Raw genomic sequence first — 25,904 nt, forward strand, 5'->3', positions numbered from 1 at the left:
CCACACTGGACAGAATGTCCTCCCTGCCGTGGAGACTGACCACACTGGACAGAACGTCCTCCCTGCCGTGGAGACTGACCACACTGGACAGAATGTCCTCTCTGCCGAGGAGACTGACCACACTGGACAGAATGTCCTCCCTGCTGTGGAGACTGACCACACTGGACAGAATGTCCTCTCTGCCGTGGAGACTGACCACACTGGACAGAACGTCCTCTCTGCCGAGGAGACTGACCACACTGGACAGAATGTCCTCCCTGCTGTGGAGACTGACCACACTGGACAGAATGTCCTCTCTGCCGTGGAGACTGACCACACTGGACAGAATGTCCTCTCTGCCGAGGAGACTGACCACACTGGACAGAATGTCCTCTCTGCTGTGGAGACTGACCACACTGGACAGAACGTCCTCTCTGCCGAGGAGACTGACCACACTGGACAGAGTGTCCTCTCTGCCGTGGAGACTGACCACACTGGACAGAATGTCCTCTCTGCCGTGGAGACTGACCACACTGGACAGAATGTCCTCTCTGCTGTGGAGACTGACCACACTGGACAGAATGTCCTCTCTGCCGAGGAGACTGACCACACTGGACAGAATGTCCTCTCTGCTGTGGAGACTGACCACACTGGACAGAACGTCCTCTCTGCCGAGGAGACTGACCACACTGGACAGAGTGTCCTCTCTGCCGTGGAGACTGACCACACTGGACAGAATGTCCTCTCTGCCGTGGAGACTGACCACACTGGACAGAATGTCCTCTCTGCCAAGGAGACTGACCACACTGGACAGAATGTCCTCTCTGCCGTGGAGACTGACCACACTGGACAGAATGTCCTCTCTGCCGAGGAGACTGACCACACTGGACAGAACGGTAAGTGACCTTGGGTGGGTCACCCGTTTCCTCCCACCTTTTGCTTGCTGATGAGCCGGAAGCCCGAGTCTGTCCAGCTAGACCTGGGGGTTCCTAGCAGCCTGACCAGTAACACGGACGAGGAAGGAACCAGCCTGCGCTCTGAGCGGATCCAGAAACGCCCCCTCCCCCCGCCTTGAAGACCCCCGACGTGTCTGTAGAGATCTGTCTCAGCGTGCTCTATTGCGAACTTCCCCTCAGAAAGAAAACCTTTGCCAGGTAGGCACTGTTATACCCCCTCCCCTTCCGATACAGATACAGCTAGGGCCCTGAATAAAAACAGAGGGCAGAAGAACCCAGTGAGCTGATCTGCAGCATCGGAGCCAGAAATGAACACGGCAGGCTTCCCTACCTCAAGCCAAGCTACCACCTCCCTGTCGGAACTCCGGGAACGTGCCGAGGAAACCAGCCACCGAAACACGGCGGTGTGCGTTGCTTGGCAACCTCGTGCCCGTCAGAGGCTCGAGAGCCGTGCGTGGAACCGAATCAGAACAGCGCGGAACCACGTGAGCAGCGCAGCAGCCGGTCCTGGCGCGCGAGCGCCGGACGCGCGAGGTTCCGGCCAGAGCGTCCAGCCCACCCGCCCCGCCCCGCGGAACCCGGCTCCGAGGCCCACTTACCCGATGACAACGCAGGAGATGGCCGTGCCCAGGAAGGCGTATGTCAAAATAGATCCCAGGTTTTGAAAAAAGTGTCTCTGTGGAGAAGAATAATATATATACACATGTTTTCAGTATGGTACATCAGCATTTTTTCTTCGTGTAACAGGAAATTGAAATAATCCGTGCATTCCACGGCCCACCCCTCCCCTCCCTGGAAAGGACAGATTTCTCAGAGAAGCAGGGGAAAGCCCGTGGAAGGAACCGAGCAGAGGTGAGGGACACTGCAGGCCTGGTGAGATCCCAGAGAAAGGGCAGGGGCTCAGGCCACGGCCAGCCGGCGTGTGTAAGGAGTTTGCTGTCACTGGAACCCCTGAGCATTTTAAAAATGCCATTGTAGCCCTGGCTGGTGGCTCAGTGGATAGAGTGTTAGCCCAGCATGTGGGTGTTCCGGGTTTGATCCCCCAGTCAGGGCACACAGGAGAAGCGGCCATCTGCTTCTCTTCCCCTCCCTCTCCCTCTTCCTCTCCTGCAGCCAGTGGCTCAGTTGGTCTGAGTGTGGCCCCCATGCGCTGAGGATAGCTCATTGGAACACACAGCCTCAGGTGCTAAAAATAGCCTGGTACTTGAGCATCGGCCGCAGACAGGGTTGGCAGGTGGATCCTGGTCAGGGCACAGGAGGGAGTCTGCCTCACCATCTCCCCTCCTCTCACCTATGAAAAACCCCCATAAAACCCACGCCATTCTAAAAGATTCACGTTACCTTTGGCTTGTGTCAGTGCATCTCTGACTCGCACTGCTTCTGCATGTCATGACAGAACTGTAATGACCTACAACCGTCTCCTAAAGACTCACACACAGCGCCACCTGGTGTTGGGGCTGGGGGCTGGGGGCTGGAAGAGTGACCTGAAGGAATCCGACCAGACAGACCCTCTCAGACGCTCGCTTGGGAAACCCCGTTCCAGCTCCAGCTCTGGACCTGGGGCCCCAGGGGCCAGAACTGATGACGAGAGGGGGTCTGGGACACACCCGGGGGTCAGGTCTGTGCGGAGCAGGAATCTGGGGGAGGGGGTGGCGTGGGCAGCCTCATGGCCTCCGTCTTCCAAAGCTCAGAGAGGCCGGCATCTCGCTTGCTGCAGAGGGGACACTAGCTCGCCTGCAGCTGCCACCGGATCACTCGTCTAGGGGACGTGCATGGTCAGCCTGTCCCTGGCTGAGGGCGACATGTGCACTGGACCTGTGAACGGGACGTCTCTCTGGGAGCCCCACCCGCTGAGCGCTGGGAAAGTGCCCTGAGACCCTGCCAGGTGGAAACGCCCAGTGTGAGGGAACAGCCAACCGTCCCGGATAACGCTGGTCACAGAGATACAAGGCAGCCCTCAGGTCAGTGGCAGTGTGCTAGTAGCCACATATGAAGTATTTCTCTTTAATTCTTTTAAATTTATTTTTATTACTTATTTTTCTGAAGTGAGAAGCAGGGAGGCAGAGAGACAGACTCCCACATGCGCCCGACCAGGATCCACCCTAACGCCCAGCAGGGGGCGATGCTCTGCCCATCCGGGGTGTTGCTCCATTGCAACCAGAGCCATTCTAGCACCTGAGGCAGAGGCCATGGAGCCATCCTCAGTGCCTGGAGCCAACTTTGCTCCAATGGAGCCTTGGCTGCAGAAGGGGAAGAGAGAGAGAGAAAGAAGAGAGGGAAGGGTGGAGAAGCAGATGGGCGCTTCTCCTGTGTGCCTTGACTGGGATCGAACCCAGGACTTCCACACGCCAGGCCAACACTCTACCCCTGAGCTAACCAACCAGGGCTTAAAGGAAGTTTTTTTAAAAAGTAAAATAAGTTCTGACAATATATAATCATCAACCCCACCCCTCTAACCCAAACATGGCCGTTTCTACATGAAGTCACCAGACGTCGTTGAGGCAGTCCGCCCCCTCCCTGCACACCAGGTCTGGGACGTCCATGCGTGTGGTACACAGATGGCACCCCTGCGCTCAGACCAGCCCATTGCCAGCGCTCGACCGTGGCGTGGGTGGGGCCCATGGCTGGTGTACGGGCCAGAGGCGGTTTAGAAGACTTGCAGGCGTGTCCGATTTCTGTCTCACACCCTCTAAGACCGTGACAGTCTCACCAAACGGGCAGACCCAGGGTATCCCTGCTGTGTTCTCCTCACCCCCGCAGGACGGGTAGACGTCTGTGCTCGGAGATGAGACACGAACGCTGTGAGTGCCCCGCCCTTACCTTCTTCAGGCTGTACCCCGCGTGGAATATGATCGGCGGCAACAGCACATTGAAGAAGATCTCAGGATCGAACGTCATCTGCAGGAAACACACACGTGTCGTTAGGAAGAGGCCGCTCTGGGCCACGAAAGACGTGTTGTAAAAATACAGGTCCCGCAAAACAAATTAAGCACAGAGCTACCCTATGAGCCAGCTGTCCCTCAACTGGGTGTCTGTGAGCCAGCTGATCCTCTACTAGGTGTCTCCTCACAAAGCTCAGAAACCTGGGTACACAAAGACACACGCACCCCCATGTTCTCCACAGCATGATTCACGGTGGCCAAGACATGGAAAGAAACAAAGTGTCCCCTCGATGGAGGGCTGGATAACGAGGATGTGGCTCATCAATACAATGGAATAGAACTCAGCCATAAGAAATGATGGCATAGTGACATGTACAACAACACGAATGGACCTTGAGAACATTCTACTGTGAGTGAAATAAGTAAATCAGAAAAAGCGAAGAACTGTATGGTTTCACACATAAGTGGAATGTAAAACTGAGACTCATGGACATGGATAAAAGTGATGCGGTTACCAGGGAAAGGGGGTTGTGAGGGAGGGGGGGCAAAGGAAAGACAAATACACGGTCACAAAAAATGATTTGACTTTGGGTGATGGGCACACAACACAATCCACAGTTCAAATGCTGTAGAAATGGTCACCTGAAACCTATGTGCTCTTATTGATCAATGTCACCCCATTGAATTTAATTTTCTAAATAAAATTTAAAAAAACCCACAGGTATACCACCTTCTCTAAGGTTGTGTGAGGCATATTAAGATGCTATTACGTTGGCAGAGATGACAATAAAAGACAATGCAAATTTAAAGACATTCATAAGCACAACGTAACTGTAATGAAGTGTTTTAAGTGTCAAGCCTGTATTCTATTCTAGACAACAAACTTCCACGAAACTTTTCTGGGCAAAGAGAACTTCTTTCTCTTATTTTGCTTAGTATTTTATTCCTCATATTTTAAATGATATTTTTTTTCTGTTCTTTTTTTTTCTGGTCAGAAAGAATTGGTAGTGTTTGAACAGTTTGGCTTCTGACAAGGCTATATTTAAATTTTTTGCCACATAGAACATTTTTACAGACTTAGTCTTATTTTTCCCTCGTTTATTCCATTCCAAAGTCTAAAATATTTTTTTTTGGACTCTGTGCCAAAACACACTGGAAGGTGAAGAAAGGGGTTGCTCGTCGTTGTTGATGAGCTTTTATTTTGAGATTAAAATGAACTCAGACATCCAAAATTTTTCTGGTGAGATGTACAATGAGATGGGATGGAGAAACTCTTGAAGCCCAGTGTCTGCGATTAGCTGGGTGGGTCCGAAAATGAAAACAGTTCATCTTCACGACCTTCCTGAGACTCCTCCTCTTCTCTCCAGACCCTCTCTCTCTCTCTCTCTCTCTCTAACTCTCTCCCTTTCTCTCCTACATGCGCACGTGCGCGCGCGCGCACACACACACACACACACAGACTGCATTCCTTATATCACCATGAGGGCCTTCTTACTGTCACAGCACCTACCAAAATCTTTCAGACGCATGGACGTCACAACTACAATGTCTGATGTCCTTCCCCTTTTGTGCCTGAACTCTCGCTCATCTCCTCATCTCGGAAGCTGGCTCTTGTCAGCCACCCTCGCTGAGATCGCTGTGACCCCGCCCAACACGGCCCCTTCTCTCTCTCCTGTACGCTCTCCGCACACCGGCCCCCAGGAGTGTGTGTGCGTCACCACACCACACACCACCGCACGTGTGCCTGCCTCCCGCCCGCCCTCACTGAGGGGCAGGGATGTCTCCATCCGTCCTGTGTGGCTCCCGTCCCTCCCGCCCTTAGCCCATTGCTCAATATGTATTTTCTGAATTGAAATAAAGAAACAAACAAACTTTGGAGAGCCACATCTATTCAGAGGGAATGGATTCTATACGGGCTTGTTACATCCTCACAGACCCTACGTATGGATGAGGTAAAAGTCAAGAAAAGCCGCTCCTGACTGTTTTCTACGTTGGGCTGAGCTGAGCCTTCGCCAGGGTCACTCTCCCCCTTCCCCCCCTTCCCCCCCCTTCCCCGGGATGTCCCCTCAACTCCGCTCCTCTGGCAGCCGGGGACCAGTTGGTCCAGTCGCTGGGGGAAGGAGGAGCCCTGTTCTCAACCGAGTTATCTGCCCATCGATGCTGCGTCCTTGTCCTTGTACCCAGGAGTGCTCATGGAGACCCGGGGGGGGGTGCCTTCGACGGCTCCCTGTGGCCCCACCCTCACCCTCAACACCAAGGCAATCACGGCCACCCCTGAGTCTGAGGGGGTGATAAAGATGAAATAGATTCGCGTTTGCGGAGTCCTGACGGCAATGCCATTCCGTAGGCATTTTTTTAAAAAGTGTTATTAAGGAAAATAAAATAAGTGAAGAAATATTTTTAAGCTACTTTTTGGGGAAAAAAAAAAGGCAAAAAACTTCCCTGTTTCAGGATCTTCCTGCTCCTTCTAGTCAACCCTTTCTTTCTTCTTTGTTTTTTTTCCCTAAGATAACCCGAAACACTGTCGCTGATTTATTTTCACGAGCCCCACTTTGGGAGTGTGTCCGTCTCCCATCTGGAAGCCTTCAGCAGAGAGATGTCCCCCGGCAGGCCGGAGGGCGGGGCACCGCAGCTGTGACTGTCCGGAGGAGACACAGTGGACGGAAGACCCCTGCCGGCCTGGGCAGCTTCTCTGCAGAAACCAGGCTACTCCTCTGTCCGGAAGACCCCGGTCACCGGGACGCCCGTCCCCTGCCTGCAGGCTCATGGGCGAGCGTGTGTGCGCTGGGGTCCCCTGCCTGCAGGCTCACGGGCGAGCGTGTGTGCGCTGGGGTCCCCCACCTGCAGGCTCACGGGCGAGGGTGCGTGCGCTGGGGTCCCCTGCCTGCAGGCTCACGGGCGAGGGTGCGTGTGCTGGGGTCCCCCGCCTGCAGGCTCACGGGCGAGCGTGTGTGTGCTGGGGTCCCCCGCCTGCAGGCTCACGGGCGAGCATGTGTGTGCTGGGGTCCCCCGCCTGCAGGCTCACGGGCGAGGGTGCGTGTGCTGGGGTCCCCCGCCTGCAGGCTCACGGGCGAGCGTGTGTGTGCTGGGGTCCCCCGCCTGCAGGCTCACGGGCGAGGGTGCGTGTGCTGGGGTCCCCCGCCTGCAGGCTCACGGGCGAGCGTGTGTGTGCTGGGGTCCCCCGCCTGCAGGCTCACGGGCGAGCGTGTGTGTGCTGGGGTCCCCCGCCTGCAGGCTCATGGGCGAGCGTGTGTGCGCTGGGGTCCCCTGCCTGCAGGCTCACGGGCGAGCGTGGGTCCCCTGCCTGCAGGCTCACGGGCGAGCGTGCGTGCGCTGGGGTCCCCCGCCTGCAGGCTCATAGGCGAGGGTGCGTGCGCTGGGGTCCCCCGCCTGCAGGCTCACGGGCGAGCGTGTGCACTGGGGTCCCCCGCCTGCAGGCTCATGGGTGAGGGTGCGTGCGCTGGGGTCCCCCGCCTGCAGGCTCATGGGTGAGGGTGCGTGCGCTGGGGTCCCCCGCCTGCAGGCTCACGGGCGAGGGTGCGTGCGCTGGGGTCCCCCGCCTGCAGGCTCAAGGGCGAGGGTGCGTGCGCTGGGGTCCCCCGCCTGCAGGCTCAAGGGCGAGGGTGCGTGCGCTGGGGTCCCCTGCCTGCAGGCTCATGGGCGGCTCATGGGCGAGCCTGCGTGTGCTGGGGCCCCACGCCCGCCTGGGCAGGCAGTCTGAGAGGGGCGTGCGGCCCGCGGGGCTGTGTCTGTGCACAGCACAGATGTGTGTGGCTTCCAGCCTCGCTCCAGCTCGGAGGCTGTGGAGTCAGCGTTCTGGGAGCGGCTCCAGGCCCGGACGGGTTCCCAGAACCAGCTGGATCGGCGGGGCACCCGCCTCCGGACTGTGGTCTGCCTGCCAGTTCCTCCGTGTTCACACCCGGGCCTCGGAGACCCGGCTGGTGTTCGGGCCCAATCCGTTGAAATTTCTTATGACAGTGCGTGGTTGGGGGGGACTATTGTAAACCGGGGGTGGGGGTGGGGGCTGGGAAGAGCAGAAAGGGAAAACTATCAGCTCAGGACACTGGCCACGTTCGAGACAGGCCTTCGACGCTGGCGCTGTCCCCCGGATGTTCTGTGACGACAGAAACGCTCCGTCACCGTGCAGCCCAGAACGCAGCCACCGGCCGCAGGACTCACTGAGCAAGTTCCTGCAAGCTAGTGCCACCAGGAACGTGATTCGCGTTGTGTTCACTTCTGTGGCTCGCTGCTGTTTACAGACGGCGACTAGAACTTCAAAGTCCTCTCGCCCCACCCTGGCTGGACAGCTCGGTAGGATGGAGCTCCGCCCTCAAATACAGAGGTCGCCGGTGTGATCCTCGGTCAGAGCACAGACAGGGACAGATGGGTGTTCCTGTCTCTCTCTTTCTCTTTCCTGCCCTCTCTCTCTAAACTCAATCCATAAAATAATAATAATAATAAAGTCCTCTCACTTTGTATTGAAATGTCCATCATCCCACACAAAGAATGGCTAATTTTGGAGCAGCAGGCCTGAGACCCTGAGTTGGCAGAATGACAGATGCTTCAAGAAAGTAGTAAGATTTTATTTTTCCAAAGCTAGAAGCAAGGAGGGTGCCCGACTAGGATCCACCCAGCATGCCCACCAGGGGGCGATGCTCTGCCCATCTGGGATGTTACTCGGCTGCAACCGGAGCCATTCTAGCACCTGAGGCAGAGGCCACAGAGCTGTCCTCAGTGCCTGGGCCAACTTTGCTTCAATGGAGCCTTGGCTGCAGGAGGGGAAGAGAGAGACAGAGAGGAAGGAGAGGGGGAGGGGTGGAGAAGCAGATGGGTGCTTCTTCTGTGTGCCCTGGCCGGGAATTGAACCCAGGACTTCCACATGCTGGACTGACGCTTTACCGCTGAGGGAACCAGCCAGGGCCAGCAGTGAAATTTAAAATATTGGGACTTGGCCCTGGCCAGTTTGCTCAGTGGTAGAGCGTCGCCTGGCATGCAGGAGTCCCAGGTTCGATTCCCGGCCAGGGCACACAGGAGAAGCGCCCATCTGCTTCCCCACCCCTCCCCCTCTCCTTCCTCTCTGTCTCTCTCTTCCCCTCCTGCAGCCAAGGTTCCATTGGAGCAAAGATTGCCTGGGCACTGAGGATGGCTCCTTGGCCTCTGCCTCAGGCGCTGGGATGGCTCTGGATGCAACAGAGTGACGCCCCAGATGGGCAGAGCATCACCCGCTGGTGGGCATGCCGGGTGGATCCCAGTCAGGCGCATGCGGGAGTTTGTCTGACTGCATCCCCGTTTCCAGCTTCGGAAAAATGCAAAAAAATAAAAAAAATTAAAATATTGGGACTTAATGCTTAAAATACCGGATGATATGCCGGGGGTAGGGTGGACACACAAAAACAGCAACAAGCTGACCGGGATGCGGGAGCATCACCTGTTATGCGGAATGCGCACCAGGGTGAGGCTGGCAATGGGCGCGTCACGTGTTCCAGAGAGCCCGACTTGAAAACTGGCAGCAGGAGCATGGGAACTACCCACTGGGTCCCCAGTTCACCGGGAGGTAAGAGATAAGAAGTGCAGTTTGGGCCCGAGGACTCAGGCATCCAGCACTCAATACGGCTTAATCTGGGAAGAAATACCAGGAGTTCGCTCAACGACGAAGCGAATCTACGCACGCACATCACCACCTTCCTAGGGGACGGATTGAGGTGGCCTCTCCCTCCTCCCGAAGAGGCGCCTGGAAACCATGACTTCATCCGCTCCGACCCCGTTCCCGGGGGGCAGCCGCCGCACGCCGTGACCCCCATTTTCCAGGGACAGGAGGTGGGGCGCACGGCCGCTGGATCCCTCCGTGAGCAGGGGCTGTCGTCACTGGGAGCGGGGCCGGCACGCGTGGGCGAGCTCCACGCGCTTTTCCCGAGGGAGCGCCGGGCGAACACGAGGATGACGTCAAAGCCAGAGGTCCGGGTGCGGAGGGGAATTTGAGACCCAGAGGGTCCAAATTAAAACAACCACCACAACAAAGAAGGCTGTCCTGCTGGGTAGTCCTGTGAAGGGGCCTCAGGCTCTGCCCGGATGGATGGAGGAAACCGGGATCAGACGGCGGTGACCAAGGTGACCACGTGCCGGTGGCACTGGGAAGGTGGGCGCCTGTGACAACGGCCAGAAGACAGGCGTTCCTCAACCAGCCTAGACTCAGAACCAGCCAGGCAAGGGGGCAGGTGAGCAGAGAGGTAAAAATAACCCCGCCCCCGCCCCAGGAGGTGCCGCTGTTCTGCACGGGGCCCAGTGGCAGAGCCTGTGCGCAGGGAGGAGCCCACGTGGCTGAGGCCTTGGCGCACGAGTGTGAGGCTTCGGTCAGCATCTCGGAAGTAAGTGCTTGGTGGGGGCGGGGGGGGGCAGGAAGGTTGGGGCCAAAGAGAAATGACTTGGCCAGGACAGACGGGCTCTCTGAGGGGGGGAGGGGGCATAGAAAAGGGAAGAGGACCAGGGAGAGAACCCTGGGAGGAGGGAGGCGTGGGGCCACCATGGAGGGACAGGGACAGGGACAGGCCAGTCAGAGCAAGGGGGACGTGAAGCTGGGGCCACGGAGAGCCCTGCAGAAGCGCAGGCTGGGACGGAGGGGCCGTACCCTCCGCAGAGGTCAGGAACGCCACATGTAGACACTAGAAACAGGGGGGGGACACCCCGTTACCTGGCGACGGCAGATAAACAACCTTCTTCAGAATCATTTCCTGGTGCTGCACTGGGGAGACACTCTCCCCGGTGATTCATTATTTACCTGGAATTCCTGAGAGAGAGAGAGAGAGAGAGAGAGAGAGAGCGCACAGAGGCAAGAATAAACAAAGCCCCAATGAACCTGTGTTGCTGGACCTCGCTGACCGGTGAGAGTGACCCGGGAGAGTGACCGGGAAGCAGCTGACTGTCCCTGCCCCCCCCCCCCACCCGACGGCCGTGACCGCAGCCGGAGACGTCTGAGTGCCCAGCGGAAACCCTCTGCATATTGTCACCAGGGAGTGGTTGTTGATCTTTTCCAATGGTTTCAGCCAAGAAGCGGGTGCCGGGGGTCAGGGCGAAGCGGGTGCCGGGGGTCAGGGCGAAGCGGGTGCCCGGGGTCAGGGCGAAGCGGGTGCCGGGGGTCAGGGCGAAGCGGGTGCCCGGGGTCATGGCGAAGCGGGTGCCCAGGGTCAGGGCGAAGCGGGTGCCGGGGGTCAGGGCGAAGCGGGTGCCCGGGGTCATGGCGAAGCGGGTGCCGGGGGTCAGGGCGAAGCGGGTGCCCGGGGTCAGGGCGAAGCGGGTGCCGGGGGTCAGGGCGAAGCGGGTGCCGGGGGTCAGGGCGAAGCGGGTGCCGGGGGTCAGGGCGAAGCGGGTGCCCGGGGTCAGGGCGAAGCGGGTGCCGGGGGTCAGGGCGAAGCGGGTGCCCGGGGTCATGGCGAAGCGGGTGCCCAGGGTCAGGGCGAAGCGGGTGCCGGGGGTCAGGGCGAAGCGGGTGCCCGGGGTCATGGCGAAGCGGGTGCCGGGGGTCAGGGCGAAGCGGGTGCCCGGGGTCAGGGCGAAGCGGGTGCCCGGGGTCAGGGCGAAGCGGGTGCCGGGGGTCAGGGCGAAGCGGGTGCCGGGGGTCAGGGCGAAGCGGGTGCCGGGGGTCAGGGCGAAGCGGGTGCCGGGGGTCAGGGCGAAGCGGGTGCCCGGGGTCAGGGCGAAGCGGGTGCCGGGGGTCAGGGCGAAGCGGGTGCCGGGGGTCAGGGCGAAGCGGGTGCGGGGTCAGGGCGAAGCGGGTGCGGGGTCAGGGCGAAGCGGGTGCGGGGTCAGGGCGAAGCGGGTGCCGGGGGTCAGGGCGAAGCGGGTGCGGGGTCAGGGCGAAGCGGGTGCCAGGGGTCAGGGCGAAGCGGGTGCCCGGGGGTCAGGGCGAAGCGGGTGCCGGGGTCAGGGCGAAGCGGGTGCCGGGGGTCAGGGCAAAGCGGGTGCCGGGGTCAGGGCGAAGCGGGTGCCGGGGGTCAGGGCGAAGCGGGTGCCGGGGGTCAGGGCGAAGCGGGTGCGGGGTCAGGGCGAAGCGGGTGCCAGGGGTCAGGGCGAAGCGGGTGCCGGGGGTCAGGGCGAAGCGGGTGCCGGGGGTCAGGGCGAAGCGGGTGCCCGGGGTCAGGGCGAAGCGGGTGCGGGGTCAGGGCGAAGTGGGTGCCGGGGGTCAGGGCGAAGCGGGTGCCCAGGGTCAGGGTGAAGCGGGTGCCAGGGGTCATGGCGAAGCGGGTGCGGGGTCAGGGTGAAGCGGGTGCCGGGGGTCAGGGCGAAGCGGGTGCCGGGGGTCAGGGCGAAGCGGGTGCGGGGTCAGGGCGAAGCGGGTGCCGGGGGTCAGGGCGAAGCGGGTGCGGGGGTCATGGCGAAGCGGGTGCCGGGGGTCAGGGCGAAGCGGGTGCCGGGGGTCAGGGCGAAGCGGGTGCCCGGGGTCATGGCGAAGCGGGTGCCGGGGGTCAGGGCGAAGCGGGTGCCGGGGGTCAGGGCGAAGCGGGTGCCGGGGGTCAGGGTGAAGCGGGTGCCGGGGGTCAGGGCGAAGCCAGCGTCATGTCGAGAGAGTGGCCGCCGTGGGCGTGGGAGCCCCGGTTTGGGGGGCCGAGCGGCGGCTCCGTCAGGATCTGGACCAGGGGCTGTTAGATGACAGGCAGGAAGGAAGGGGCAGAAACAGAAGGGGTGGACGCTGGCCAAGGGGAGACAGCGGGCAGTGACCACACCCCTTGGGGAGGTGAGCAAGCAGTACAAGCAGCAGCTATGGATCATAAATTAATGTTTTCTAAAAATGGGAAGAAATCCTACTCCTCAGAGTCAAACCTGTGGAACAATCATGTTAGGGTCTGGCCTGTGGTGGCGCAGTGGATCAAGCGTTGACTTGAAATGCTGAGGTCACCGGTTCAAAACCCCAGGCTTGCCTGGTCCGGGCACATCTGAGAAGCAACTGCTATGAGTTGATGCTTCCCACTCTTCCCTATCTGCCACCTCTCCTGTCTCTAACATCAGTAAATAAAATCTTTAAAAAAGTAAATAAGTAAAATAAAGAAACGACCATGTTAGGCAGTGGTGACCCAGAGTGAAAGGCATCCTTCAATTCATTCCAGATGTTTCTCACGTGTCTGACAACTCGGCTTTTCCACAGGTAGGCTGACATTTAAGAAACAATTTGTGTCACAGTCACACAGACCCTCAGAGGGAGGGAACACCCCGGGTCACAGTCACACAGACCCTCAGAGGGAGGGGACACCCCGGGTCACAGTCACATGGACCCTCAGAGGAAGGGGACACCCCGGGTCATAGTCACATGGACCCTCAGAGGAAGGGGACACCCAGGGTCACAGTCACACGGACCCTCAGAGGGAGGGGGCACCTCGGGTCACAGTCACACGAACCCTCAGAGGGAGGGGACACCCTGGGTCCAGTCACATGGACCCTCACAGGAAGGGGACACCCCAGGTCATAGTCACATGGACCCTCAGAGGGAGGGGACACCAGGGTCACAGTCACATGGACCCTCAGAGAAAGGGGACACCCCGGGTCACAGTCACACAGACCCTCAGAGGGAGGGGACACCCCAGGTCACAGTCACATGGACCCTCAGAGGAAGGGGACACCCAGGGTCACAGTCACATGAACCCTCAGAGGGAGGGGACACCCTGGGTCCAGTCACATGGACCCTCAGAGGAAGGGGTCATCCCGGGTTACAGTCACACGGACCCTCAGAGGGAGGGGACACCAGGGTCACAGTCACACAGACCCTCAGAGGGAGGGGCCACCCCGGGTCACAGTCACATGGACCCTCAGAGAAAGGGGTCATCCCGGGTCATAGTCACACGGACCCTCAGAGGGAGGGGACACCCCAGGTCATAGTCACACGGACCCTCAGACGGAGGGGACACCCTGGGTCACAGTCACACGGACCCTCAGAGGGAGGGGACACCAGGGTCACAGTCACACGGACCCTCAGAGGGAGGGGTCATCCCGGGTCATAGTCACACGGACCCTCAGAGGGAGAGGACACCCCGGGTCACAGTCACACGGACCCTCAGAGGGAGGGGACACCCCGGGTCACAGTCACACGGACCCTCAGAGGGAGGGGTCATCCCGGGTCATAGTCACACGGACCCTCAGAGGGAGAGGACACCCCGGGTCATAGTCACACGGACCCTCAGAGGGAGGGGACACCCCGGGTCATAGTCACACGGACCCTCAGAGGGAGGGGACACCAGGGTCACAGTCACACGGACCCTCAGAGGGAGGGGACACCAGGGTCACAGTCACACGGACCCTCAGAGGGAGGGGTCATCCCGGGTCATAGTCACACGGACCCTCAGAGGGAGAGGACACCCCGGGTCACAGTCACACGGACCCTCAGATGGAGGGGACACCCCGGGTCACAGTCACACGGACCCTCAGAGGGAGGGGTCATCCCGGGTCATAGTCACACAGACCCTCAGAGGGAGAGGACACCCCGGGTCATAGTCACATGGACCCTCAGAGGGAGGGGACACCCCGGGTCATAGTCACACGGACCCTCAGAGGGAGGGGACACCAGGGTCACAGTCACACGGACCCTCAGAGGGAGGGGACACCAGGGTCATAGTCACACGGACCCTCAGAGGGAGGGGACACCCCGGGTCATAGTCACATGGACCCTCAGAGGGAGGGGACACCCCGGGTCATAGTCACACGGACCCTCAGAGGGAGGGGACACCCCGGGTCATAGTCACACAGACCCTCAGAGGGAGAGGACACCCCGGGTCACAGTCACATGGACCCTCAGAGGGAGGGGTTACCCCGGGTCACAGTCACGTGGACCCTCAGAGGGAGGGGACACTCCGGGTCACAGTCACATGGACCCTCAGAGGGAGGGGACACCCTGGGTCACAGTCACATGGACCCTTAGAGGAGAGGACTTCTCTGCAGGATGACCTCTAGGGAGATGCACACTCACCTCTGCCAGCCCCCTAGACCCTGTGGAGGGTGAGAATGACAGGAAGTGGGGACCATCACCCCAACACCCCTGAGTTCTGCCTTCCTGTCTCTGCCCCTGCAGCTCTGATTTCTCCTGTCTCACACACAGCCTGGAGTTTTTAGCATTTTTTTCTGAAGGAAGGGATCCCGCGCTAAAAAAAACAAAACTTTTGGCCCTGGCCGGTTGGCTCAGTGGTAGAGTGTCAGCCTGGCATGCAGGAGTCCCGGGTTCGATTCCCGGCCAGGGCACACAGGAGAAGTGCCCATCTGCTTCTCCACCCCTCCCCCTCTCCTTCCTCTCTGTCTCTCTCTTCCCCTCCCACAGCCAGGGCTCCATTGGAGCGAAGTTGGCCTGGGCACTGAGGATGGCTCTATGGCCTCAGGCACTAGAATGGCCCTGGTTGCAACAGAGCGACGCCCCAGATGGGCAGAGCATCGCCCCCTGGTGGGCGTGCCGAGTGGATCCCGGTTGGGCGCATGTGGGAGTCTGTCTGACTGCTTCCCTTTTTCCATCCTCAGAAAAATACAAAAAAAAAAACCCCAAAATGTTTGCAGCCCTGATCTCATTGTGTCCCCCAGAAATTTTGAGGGACCTGTGAAAAAGGTCACCAGGTCACCCAGAGGCACCCTGGACTTAGAAACCATAAACCAGAGTGGTTTTTCTTTTATGACATTTCTGTTCTGAATTTATAAACATGTTTCCGAGGATGGGTCAGGGTTGACGACTCTCCCTCCGCCCCTCGCCGGAAGTAGACGTCACCCTGAAGGTGGCACGTGTTCTTGCCGTAACTGGAGTCCCGTACTTCATAGCTATGCGTCCCTAAGTGACAATTAGCATTAGCTGTGTATTTTTAAAATTTTACAGAAATTTAACAATAAATATTGTGTGTATCCTTTTCACGTCCAACAAGATTTTTAAGACATATCTGTATTAATACATGTGTCTCTCACTCATTCACTTAGACTGTTGTATGGCTTTTTATTACATAAAAATGCCATTGTTGTTCTTCTCTTCTTTAAGGAGAGAATTCGGTCAGTTAGGCTAGTTTCTGTCTTCTTTTTATTTTTTGCTATTATTACAAATAATACAAAAGATATTCTCGTGCTGAAGGCCTTGGATACCTGCGAAAGGTTTTCTACCTACAGGCAGCATTCCTGGGCCACAAAATACAGTGATACCCTGGTTTTCATCGAGAATCCATCTGAAAACAATCAGCAAAATCTGAAACCGACTAAAACTGAGGCAATTATTTCCATATGAATCAATGTAAATCCAATTAATTTGTTCTAGACACTCCGAAATACATACCAAAAAACACGTTACACTGAGTACGGTATACGCAGTAATCACTTACATGGAATTGTAGTGTCAGCACTCGCATTCAATAAAAAAAAGCACAAAATCCCTGGAAAGCAATGGACTTGTTCGGCCGGATGCACAGGGTGACACTCACACACCAGAAACAAGGCCACCCTGAGCAGAACACGTGGGTCGCCCTTTGTTTTCGCAGAATTAGCAGCGACGTCACGTGGGCACGCCGACGAAATCCGAGGCAACCGACGAAAACCGAGACAATTGTTTTGCAGAAAAATTTGCCGAAAACCAAAACCAACAATAACGGAAGTCAGCGAAAACCAAGGCATTCCTGTAGACCAGGGGTCCCCAAACTTTTTACACAGGGGGCCAGTTCACTGTCCCTCAGACCATTGGAGGGCCGGACTATAAAAAAAAACTATGAACAAATCCCTATGCACACTGCACATATCTTATTTTAAAGTAAAAAAAACAAAACGGGAACAAATACAATATTTAAAATAAAGAACAATAAATTTAAATAAACAAACTGACCAGTATTTCAATGGGAACTATGGGCCTGCTTTTGGCTAATGAGATGGTCAATATGCTCCTCTCACTGACCACCAATGAAAGAGGTGCCCCTTCCGGAAGTGCGGCGGGGGCCGGATAAATAGCCTCAGGAGGCTGCATGCGGCCCGCGGGCCCGTAGTTTGGGGACCCCTGCTGTACACAAATCTCCACTTTCGTGGGCGTTGCCAAGTTACGTTACAGCGATCACACTGACCTACATGCCCGGGACAGTCTGAGAGCACCTGCCCAGCTTCCTGCCCACACTTATTGTTGGCAAACTTCTAACTGTGGCCAGGCGGAGAAGGGCGAGTTAGTCCATGTCATTGTTTGCTCTGCGTTTCCCAGTGCTAATGAACCGGTTCCCAGTACTATTTTCCTTGTGTGTTGACCTCTTGCGGGATCTTTTCTTTGTGAGTTTCCGGACCGTGCCTTTAGCCCAGTAACCCTTTTTCTCCTTGAGTCGCCCTTCCTGAAATCCGGTCACTCTTCTGTTCTGGTGATTTACGTTTCAGGGACACTCTTCTGTTCCCTCACTTCTTTAAACTGTTTCGCTTGTCTTTCAACTTTGTTCATGGTGTCTTTTTTCATGCAAAAGTTTCTTTCTTTTTATTTTATTTTAATTTTTAACAGAGTAACATTGATTCCTTTTTTTTTTTCTTGATGATTTCAGCTTCTGGTAATTTTTTTTTAAGAATCTCTCCCAATCCTGGTATCATAAATATCTTTTCCCCTGAAGTTTTATTTAATTGGCTGTCTACAGTTATATCCTTAAGCCACACACACACTTAGTAGATGGATGATCTGGAATGGGACTCGATCACTCTTTGCTCACAAGGAATGCCACTGGTCCCAGGAACGGTCACCGGCATTTGATGATTTATCCTCTTCCCACCAATTTCCATTAGCGCTTCTGTCACTCTCTGGGGGGTGTTGTTTTTTTCTATAGATCCATGAAACATTCAGTCTAATAAATATTTGATATCTATTAAGTAGCTAGCTTCTTAAATAATTCAAAATACCTGAAAAGTTTTATACAGGTAGGAGTTCACTGAAGCATTATGTACACAAATGAAATTTTAAAAGAATCCCCATTGCTGGTGGGAATGCAGACTGGTGCAGCCTCTGTGGAAAACAGTATGGAGATTCCTCAAAAAATTGAAAATTGAACTGCCTTTTGACCCAGCCATCCCACTTTTAGGAATATACCCCAAGGACACCATAGAATGGTTCCAGAAGGAGAAATGCACCCCCATGTTTATAGCAGCATTGTTCACAATAGCAAAAATCTGGAAACAGCCCAAGTGTCCATCAGAGGACGAGTGGATTAAAAAGCTTTGGTACATATACACTATGGAATACTACTCAGCCATAAGAAATGATGACATCGGATCATTTACAATAACATGGATGGACCTTGATAACATTATACGGAGTGAAATAAGTAAATCAGGAAAAAACTAAGAACTATATGAACCCATGCATAGATGGGACATAAAAATGAGACTCAGAGACATGGACAAGAATGTGATGGTAACAGGGAATGGGGTGGAGGGGTGGGGAGGGGGCGAGGAAGGAGAGGGAGGGAGTGGGGGGAGGGTAGGGGCACAAAGAAAACCAGATAGAAGGTGACGGAGGACGATTTGACTTTGAGTGAGGGGTATGCAGCATAATCAAAGGTCAAAATAATCTGGAGATGTTTTCTCAGAACATAAGTACCCTGATTTATCAATGTCACTGCAATAAAATTAATAAAAATAAGATTTAAAAAAAAAACACCCCAAAGTCAGACACATTAACACCCATCCTCTAAAAGCCCAAGAAAAAGGTGTAGGGTGTGATACAAGTTAACAAAGTAGGTTACAAAGTTTTAGAGACTATTTGATTTAAACTACATAGAGAAAAAAAATGTATATAAAAAGGCTGGATGGACATTTAGCAAAAATTACACTGTTTGCACAGTGTGGTGGGATTATTTGAATTCTTCCTTAAAAAATAGAAAGAAATGTGGCCCTGGTCAGTTGGCTCGGTGGATAGAGTGTCGGCCCCGTGTGTGGATATCCTGGGTTCGATTCCCGGTTAGGGCCCACAGGAGAAGCGCCCATCTGCTTCTCTCCCCCCTCCCTCTCCCCCTTCTCTCCCTCCTCCCTCTCCCCCTTCTCTCCCTCTTCCCCTCCTGCAGCCAGTGGCTCCGTTGGTTTGAGCATCAGCCCCAGGTGCTGAGGAGAGAGCTTGGTTGACTCAGCCTCAGACGCGGGTTGCCGGGTGGATCCCCATGGGGGGTGGGTGTTGGAGTTTGTCTATCTCCCCTCCTCTCACTTAAATAAAAAAATAAGTAAAAAGAAAGAAACTTCCCTGTGCTCAGACGAAGATCTTATAAAATGGTCATTTAGGTAGTTATACCACAACTCTAATAAAATCACTTATAAAAACCACATATTTTCAAAGCAACAGAGAATTATGAACATCTAAAATAGAATGAACCTTCTAAAAAATTAGAGGCCAAGGGTGACAAGTAATACAGGAGGAAAAGTTAAGAATGGGGGAACCTGGTTTGTTATTTTTCAGGTTGATAAATACTAAACGGGCCCGACACAGAATGAGATGAGCAGTTGGTATTTTTAAATGGTTAACCCATCCATACCCTGTCCAAATCCACCCGGTTATTTCCATTCTTTTCAAGCCATACCAGAAGGCTGAGGATGGTCCCCCCCCCCAAATGTAATATTTAGTATTATTAATATTCATAGTTAAAAAATAGTGGATCTCGGAAATGCACCCATTTTGCACCGACGTTCTCAGAAGCAGAGCGAGACCACGGAGGACCAGCGAGGGGAGGAGGTAGAGAACATTTTAATGATCACAAATTATCACTGAGAAACTGTGAGAGGGTCAGACCCCCAAATCACAAGTGCTTTACAAGTAAGTCAAACTCCAGACGTTAAAAAATGCAGCACGGTGAACGCCATGCGTGCCAGAAACGACAGATACCGTCTCTGGTATTTCTCGGGAGGCAGATAGCATCTGCATCGCTCCCGGCAAAAATTCCGTGGAAAACCCAGAACAGAACGTTTGCATAATTCAAAATATTTACTTAATTTGGCAGCACGGAGTTGTAAAAAGAACACTGGACCCAGAGTCAGAAGCCGTGGTCCTAAACCCAGAGTTCTGCCACAGGTCACTCATGAGCGAGTCACGTAGGCTTCCGGAATGTCCTCAGGGTAGCAGGTGGGGACGTGTCTGATGGTGTCAGGGGATGACAGAGACTTTGAAATGGGCAACGCAGGAAGGGATGCCTTTGTAAATCACCAACTTCCGTGGGAAGGGGGCTGCTCAGTCGTTCTAACTTAGGCAGGGCTGCAGTTAAGGGTCCGTCTTCCTCACTTAGGGACTGGGACAGTTAGCACTTGTCAATGAATAATAATGACAATTAAGAAAGAACAAAACAATAACAAAAAACTTCCTGACACTCCCACTGGGCTGCTATGGCTTTAAAAAGCCTCCATACACAGTCTCTCTCTTTTTCTTTCTTTCTTTAAAACCCTCTGAGGTGAACGCCTCATTTTTAAAAAGGTGGAACCAAGGCTCAGAGGGTGAGTGATTTTGCCCAAAGTCACCTTCCTGGTAAGAAGTAACACTTGGTCTCAAACCCTAGATTCTAATGGTGAGTCCAGTGCTTTGTTGACAACAATAACGGTAACAAAACTGACAGTTAAGATATATTTTTTTCTTCGATTGCAAGTGAGAGGAGGGGAGATAGAGAGACAGACTCCTGCATGCATCCTGGCTGGGATCCACCTGGTAACCCCCATCTGAGCCTGATGCTCTACCCACCTGGGGGCCATGCTCACAACAGAGCTATTTTTAGCACCTGAGGCAGAGGCTCCATGGAGCCACTTTTTTCATTTTTCTGAAGCTGGAAACGGGGAGAGACAGTCAGACAGTCTCCCGCATGCGCCGGACCGGGATCCACCCGGCACGCCCACCAGGGGTGATGCTCTGCCCACCAGGGGGCGATGCTCTGCCCATCCTGGGCGTCGCCATATTGCAACCAGAGCCACTCTAGCGCCTGAGGCAGAGGCCACAGAGCCATCCCCAGCGCCCGGGCCATCTTTGCTCCAATGGAGCCTTGGCTGCGGGAGGGGAAGAGAGAGACAGAGAGGAAAGCGCAGTGGAGGGGTGGAGAAGCAAATGGGCACTTCTCCTGTGTGCCCTGGCCGGGAATCGAACCCGGGTCCTCCGCACGCTAGGCCGACGCTCTACCGCTGAGCCAACCGGCCAGGGCCAGGGCTGATGCTCTTGATCCAATCGAGCCATGGCTGCAGGAGGCGAAGAAAAAGAGAAGGGGGGAGGGGTGGTGAAACAGATGGCCATCTCTCCTGGGTCCCCTGACTGGGAATCAAACCCAGGATATCCACACGCTGGGCTGATGCTCTATCCACTGAGCAAGCCGGCCAGGGACTAACAGTTAAAATATTTTGAGGACTTAACGATGAGGCAGGCACTATGCTGAGTGCTTTACCTGTCCCGTCTCATTTGCAGTTAACAAGGACCCTACTTTTGTACGGAAAATTTGCACGAGGGAAACCTCTCTTTGTAAGGCTGTCTCCTTCTTGGTTCCAGGAAGAGAAGAATGGCACAAAACCGTAAGGAGTGTATTGGTGGAGAAGGCACAGACTTACGTCTGCAGAACAGGCTGACCCTTGCTCTCAGTCCTTCTCCCGGTCACCTGCCTGACCTCGCCACCCCACACCTGCCTTTCCGTGACTCGAGGGTGACTCTAAGCCACTTCTGTGGGCGACCCCTGCTCTGGGCTTCTCCTATGTGTACACGAAACAAGGGTGCTCACAAGCCCCCGTCTGCTGCTCCTCTTGTCACCCTCTCTTTCGTTAGAGGCACCCCTCCCCACCCCCCGGTCAAGAACCTACACAGGCAGAGGCAAAGCTGCCTTCCTCCCCGACGAGGGTCAGCATGTCAAATGCTGGGACTCCCCCTCCGTGAGGCCGGACGCAGGAGGGAGGACTTCAGAGAAGAGCAAAATGTTTAAGGAAAGTTACCAAAAAAAAAAAAAAATTCGTTAAAAATAAAACTTGAATCAAATAAGAGCTCTTCCTGCTGGTTCGCCCCTGCGTCGGGGCTGAGGGAGCGCGTAGAGAACATTTTATGGTTCATGCTTCTCTCGCTCTTTGAGAAGTTCTGATGTGGTGCCGCTTGTCTGTGCGCCCGGCACACCCAGTCTTCTGGAAGTGCTTGCCCCTCACGTGTAAATGAAGAGGCAGATGGACACTCACGAGAGTTTCACTGATGGGGTGCGTAACCGAGAGTTTAGAAATGGGTGTTTAGATGTAGGTAGCAGTTCTCTGGTGGTTAGTAAGAATAATCCGGCCCTGGCTTGGTTGGCTCAGTGGTAGAGCATCGGCTTGGCGTGCAGAAGTCCCGGGTTCGATTCCCAGCCAGGGCACACAGGAGAAGCGCCCATCTGCTTCTCCACCCCTCCCCCTTCTCCTTCCTCTCTGTCTCTCTCTTCCCCTCCCTCAGCCAAGGCTCCATTGGAGCAAAGATGGCCCGGGCACTGGGGATGGCTCCTTGGCCTCTGCCCCAGGCGCTAGAGTGGCTCTGGTCGCAACAGAGCGACGCCCCGGAGGGGCAGAGCATCGCCCCCTGGTGGGCAGAGCATCGCCCCCTGGTGGGCGTGCCGGGTGGATCCCGGTCAGGCGCATGCGGGAGTCTGTCTGACTGTCTCTCCCCGTTTCCAGCTTCAGAAAAATACAAAAAAAAATAATAATCTGTGTTTACTGAGCGCCTGTTACATACTAACCGTGTATGTGAATTATTCCATGTGGTCCCCGTGATGCTGGTGCCGGCACTGACTGCTGCCTTTGGGAAACGAAGGCGCCGAGGGTGGGTCCCCTGCTCCAGATGGTCTCGCAGGCTCATGGCAGGCCCGGGGTGTGAACCCCAGTATTCTCCCTGCGGCATGGGGACCTCAGCACCGTTCACATCGTGTCCCACCACATAGATGTGGGTGTTTAAAAGAGTAACATTTGGGTTTGTTTCTTTTTCCCAAAAAGATCACTTAGGAGGGATACTTTGTTGTAGAATAAAAGGGAATAAATACAGAAAAGAGTATCATTCACAAGGGATGCATCATTCTTCTTAAAGACTGGCTTCTCACGTAACACGATGCACCACGACCAGGAACTGAGGCGGAGAGGGACGCGGAGGGGACGGCGTCCGCGCCTCAGACACCCGTTCCCCGCCAGCACAGGCAGGAAACCCCCTCCTGTGAGACCGAAGGCGGTGACAGTGACGCGGCGTCCCAAAGCCCCGGTCTACGTGTGCTCTGCCCTGCCGGTGCCCACGGTGCCCAGGACTGTGTCTGTGACACCACCTTACGTGCCTCTGGAACCAGACAGCCAGGTGTCACCTGGATGAAATCCTAGGTTTCTACACACGGCCAAGGATGCAAAGGTCCGAGCACCCTCGTTATGCTCTCAGTGAACTAAGACGTTACAAGACCAGGTGACAGTCAGGACACGGGAGAGACTGGGAGATGGGGGGGGGGTGTGGCATCCCCATCCCTGCTCCCTGGTGCTGGTCTGGGAAATGCTTCAGGTCTGGACACCGGGAATCTGAGACACTGTTCCCTTCTCCTATAGCCACACGCCCCTTACCGAGTTTATTTTGTTTGTTTTGTTTGTTTTTAGCAAGAGAGACAGAGAGACAGAGACAGACAGGAAGGGAGAGAGATGAGAAGCTTCAATGCTTCATTGTGGCTCCTTAGTTGTTCATTGATTGCTTCTCATGTGTGCCTTGACCGGGAGCTCCAACTGAGCCAGTGACCCCATGCTCAAGCCAGCGACCTTTGGGCTCAAGCCAGTGACCATGGGACCATGTCGATGACCCCGCGCTCAAGCCAGCGACCCCGTGCTCAAGCTGGTGAGTCTGTGCTCAAGCCGAATGAGTCTGCGCTCAAGCTGGTGACCTCAGGGTTTTGAACCTGGGTCTTTAGCGTCCCAGGTCAACACCCTGTCCACTCCACCACCACCTGATTAGTCTCCCCTTATCAAGACTGGTCGTCTCAGGAAGATCACCCGACCTGGCGTTCAACCTACTACTCTCCACCGTTCCATCACCCTCCCAACCAGGACAGGGTGCGAGAGGCACCGTACAGTGCCGGCTCCAATCACACGTCACCCTCGGGGACCATGGCCACCAGCAGCCTTTCTAGTAGGAGTGGCGAGGCTCTTTGTGAAGGAATAACTTTGCACAGCTGGTTGGATTCGCTCCTTGCCCCAAATGAACGTTCCCCTGGTCCGTTTCCTCAGGACACGAGTCCCGGGTGATGACGAGTGAAGATGGAGACACGGCGTCCAGCGGTCAGGCGTCCCCAGCGTTCACTGGTCCATTTCCTCAGGACACGAGCCCCGGGTGATGACGAGTGAAGATGGAAACACGGCGTCCAGCGGTCAGGCGTCCCCAGCGTTCACTGGCCCATTTCCTCAGGACACGAGTCCCGGGTGATGACGAGTGAAGATGGAGACACGGCGTCCAGCGGTCAGGCGTCCCCAGCGTTCCCCTGGTCCGTTTCCTCAGGACACGAGTCCCGGGTGATGACGAGTGAAGATGGAGACACGGCGTCTAGCGGTCAGGCGTCCCCAGCGTTCCCCTGGTCCGTTTCCTCAGGACACGAGTCCCGGGTGATGACAAGTGAAGATGGAGACACGGCGTCCAGCGGTCAGGCGTCCCCAGCGTTCCCCTGGTCCGTTTCCTCAGGACACGAGTCCCGGGTGATGACGAGTGAAGATGGAGACACGGCGTCCAGCGGTCAGGCGTCCCCAGCGTTCCCCTGGTCCGTTTCCTCAGGACACGAGTCCCGGGTGATGACGAGTGAAGATGGAAACACGGCGTCCAGCGGTCAGGCGTCCCCAGCGTTCACTGGTCCATTTCCTCAGGACACGAGTCCCGGGTGATGACGAGTGAAGATGGAAACACGGCGTCCAGTGGTCAGGCGTCCCCGGCCGCCACTCCTGCAGCCTGTGTCGGAAAGCTGGGCCGGGCACCAGGCAGCAGGACTGACCGCAAACCCGCCCCAACGTGTCTGGGAAGGGAGGCATCAAGGCAATCCCACACCTGCAGTCTGGGCCGCTCCTGTCACAGCCGAAGGGCAGCAGACCAGCTCCTGGAGTCCGGGCTGTGCGTGCCAGGGGTGAGCCTGGCACAGCGGCCGGGGCACCCAGCAGAGCCTGCCAGCCTTCGGGGCACGACGCCCCATTGTGCCTGCCCCCTCTGCGTGTTCTGTCCCCGTCCAAACGGATACCTCTCCTCTTCTCCTCCACCCTTCCCTCCTGCAACACGTATAACTTTTCCAGGACCCTTTGGATCATCAAAGTGATCTTGAGTGTCGATGGAAAGTGTAGCAAAGCCCCGGCTGGGAAAAGCATGAGTTGTGGAAAGTGGAGGCACCAAATGTTACTTTGTTTCACCCTCTTCTCTGCGACCCCCTCCTCCAGACCCCCGTGTGACTCACGCTCAACTACACTCAGATCTCAGCTTTACCTACACGCCCTCAGGGGGGTCTCCCCTGTGGAGCGCATCACTTCTTTAGTCACCCTCTCATTCTGCTAACTTTCCCTCATAGCACATATGTCCACTGATGTTAGATGAGAAGTCCTTACCCTAAACTATCCCTTGTCTGTCTCTCCATGGGAGCAAGGACAGGTGTGCACATAGAGCGGATGCCCAATAAAGAAACAACAAACAAACAAACAAACAAACAAAAACGTGTTGAATGACTAAATAAGTGAAGACTATTTATTTTCTTCTAGGACTAAATGAAATCCAAATGGAACAAAACGTCAGAGAAATGCATAGGGAAACCACAATGCACTGTCACCTCGCACCTGTCAGCATGGCTGGCATCAAGAGATCCACAAACAGCCAGTGCTGGTGAGGGTGCGGAGAGAAGGGACCCCTCGTGCCCTGCTGGTGGGGACGTAAGTGGGCACAGCCACTGGGGAAGGCTGTATAGAGGGTCCTGAGAAAAGTTAACAGAATTACCATATGATCCAGCCATTCCACTTCCGGGTATTTATCCAACGAAATTGAAAATAGGATTCTGAAGAGTTATCTGCGCTGCCTCATTCGTTACTGCATTATTTACTATAGCCAAAGTGTTAAAATGACCCCAGTGTCCCTCAGTGGATAAATGGATGAAGAAAAGAACAGATAAAGAAATCCAATGAGCCTGAATGT

General features: G+C 55.6%; 1 protein-coding gene across 1 annotated transcript in view; it reads right to left on the reverse strand.

Annotated features, from left to right (window-relative positions):
- The window catches only part of SLC9A9 (solute carrier family 9 member A9), a 471,491-nt gene that overhangs the window by 426,447 nt on the left and 19,140 nt on the right, over nucleotides 1-25,904 (reverse strand). Inside the window, exons 3-4 of the mRNA XM_066241551.1 lie at nucleotides 3,756-3,833; nucleotides 1,535-1,611 (exon numbers count right to left, since the gene is read on the reverse strand). Of these exons, the coding sequence (XP_066097648.1) occupies nucleotides 1,535-1,611; nucleotides 3,756-3,833 (155 nt within the window). The remainder of the gene's footprint in view (nucleotides 1-1,534; nucleotides 1,612-3,755; nucleotides 3,834-25,904) is intronic.

Source organism: Saccopteryx bilineata, chromosome 8 (assembly GCF_036850765.1).
Source record: "Saccopteryx bilineata isolate mSacBil1 chromosome 8, mSacBil1_pri_phased_curated, whole genome shotgun sequence".
In the NCBI taxonomy this organism is placed as follows: domain Eukaryota; kingdom Metazoa; phylum Chordata; class Mammalia; order Chiroptera; family Emballonuridae; genus Saccopteryx; species Saccopteryx bilineata.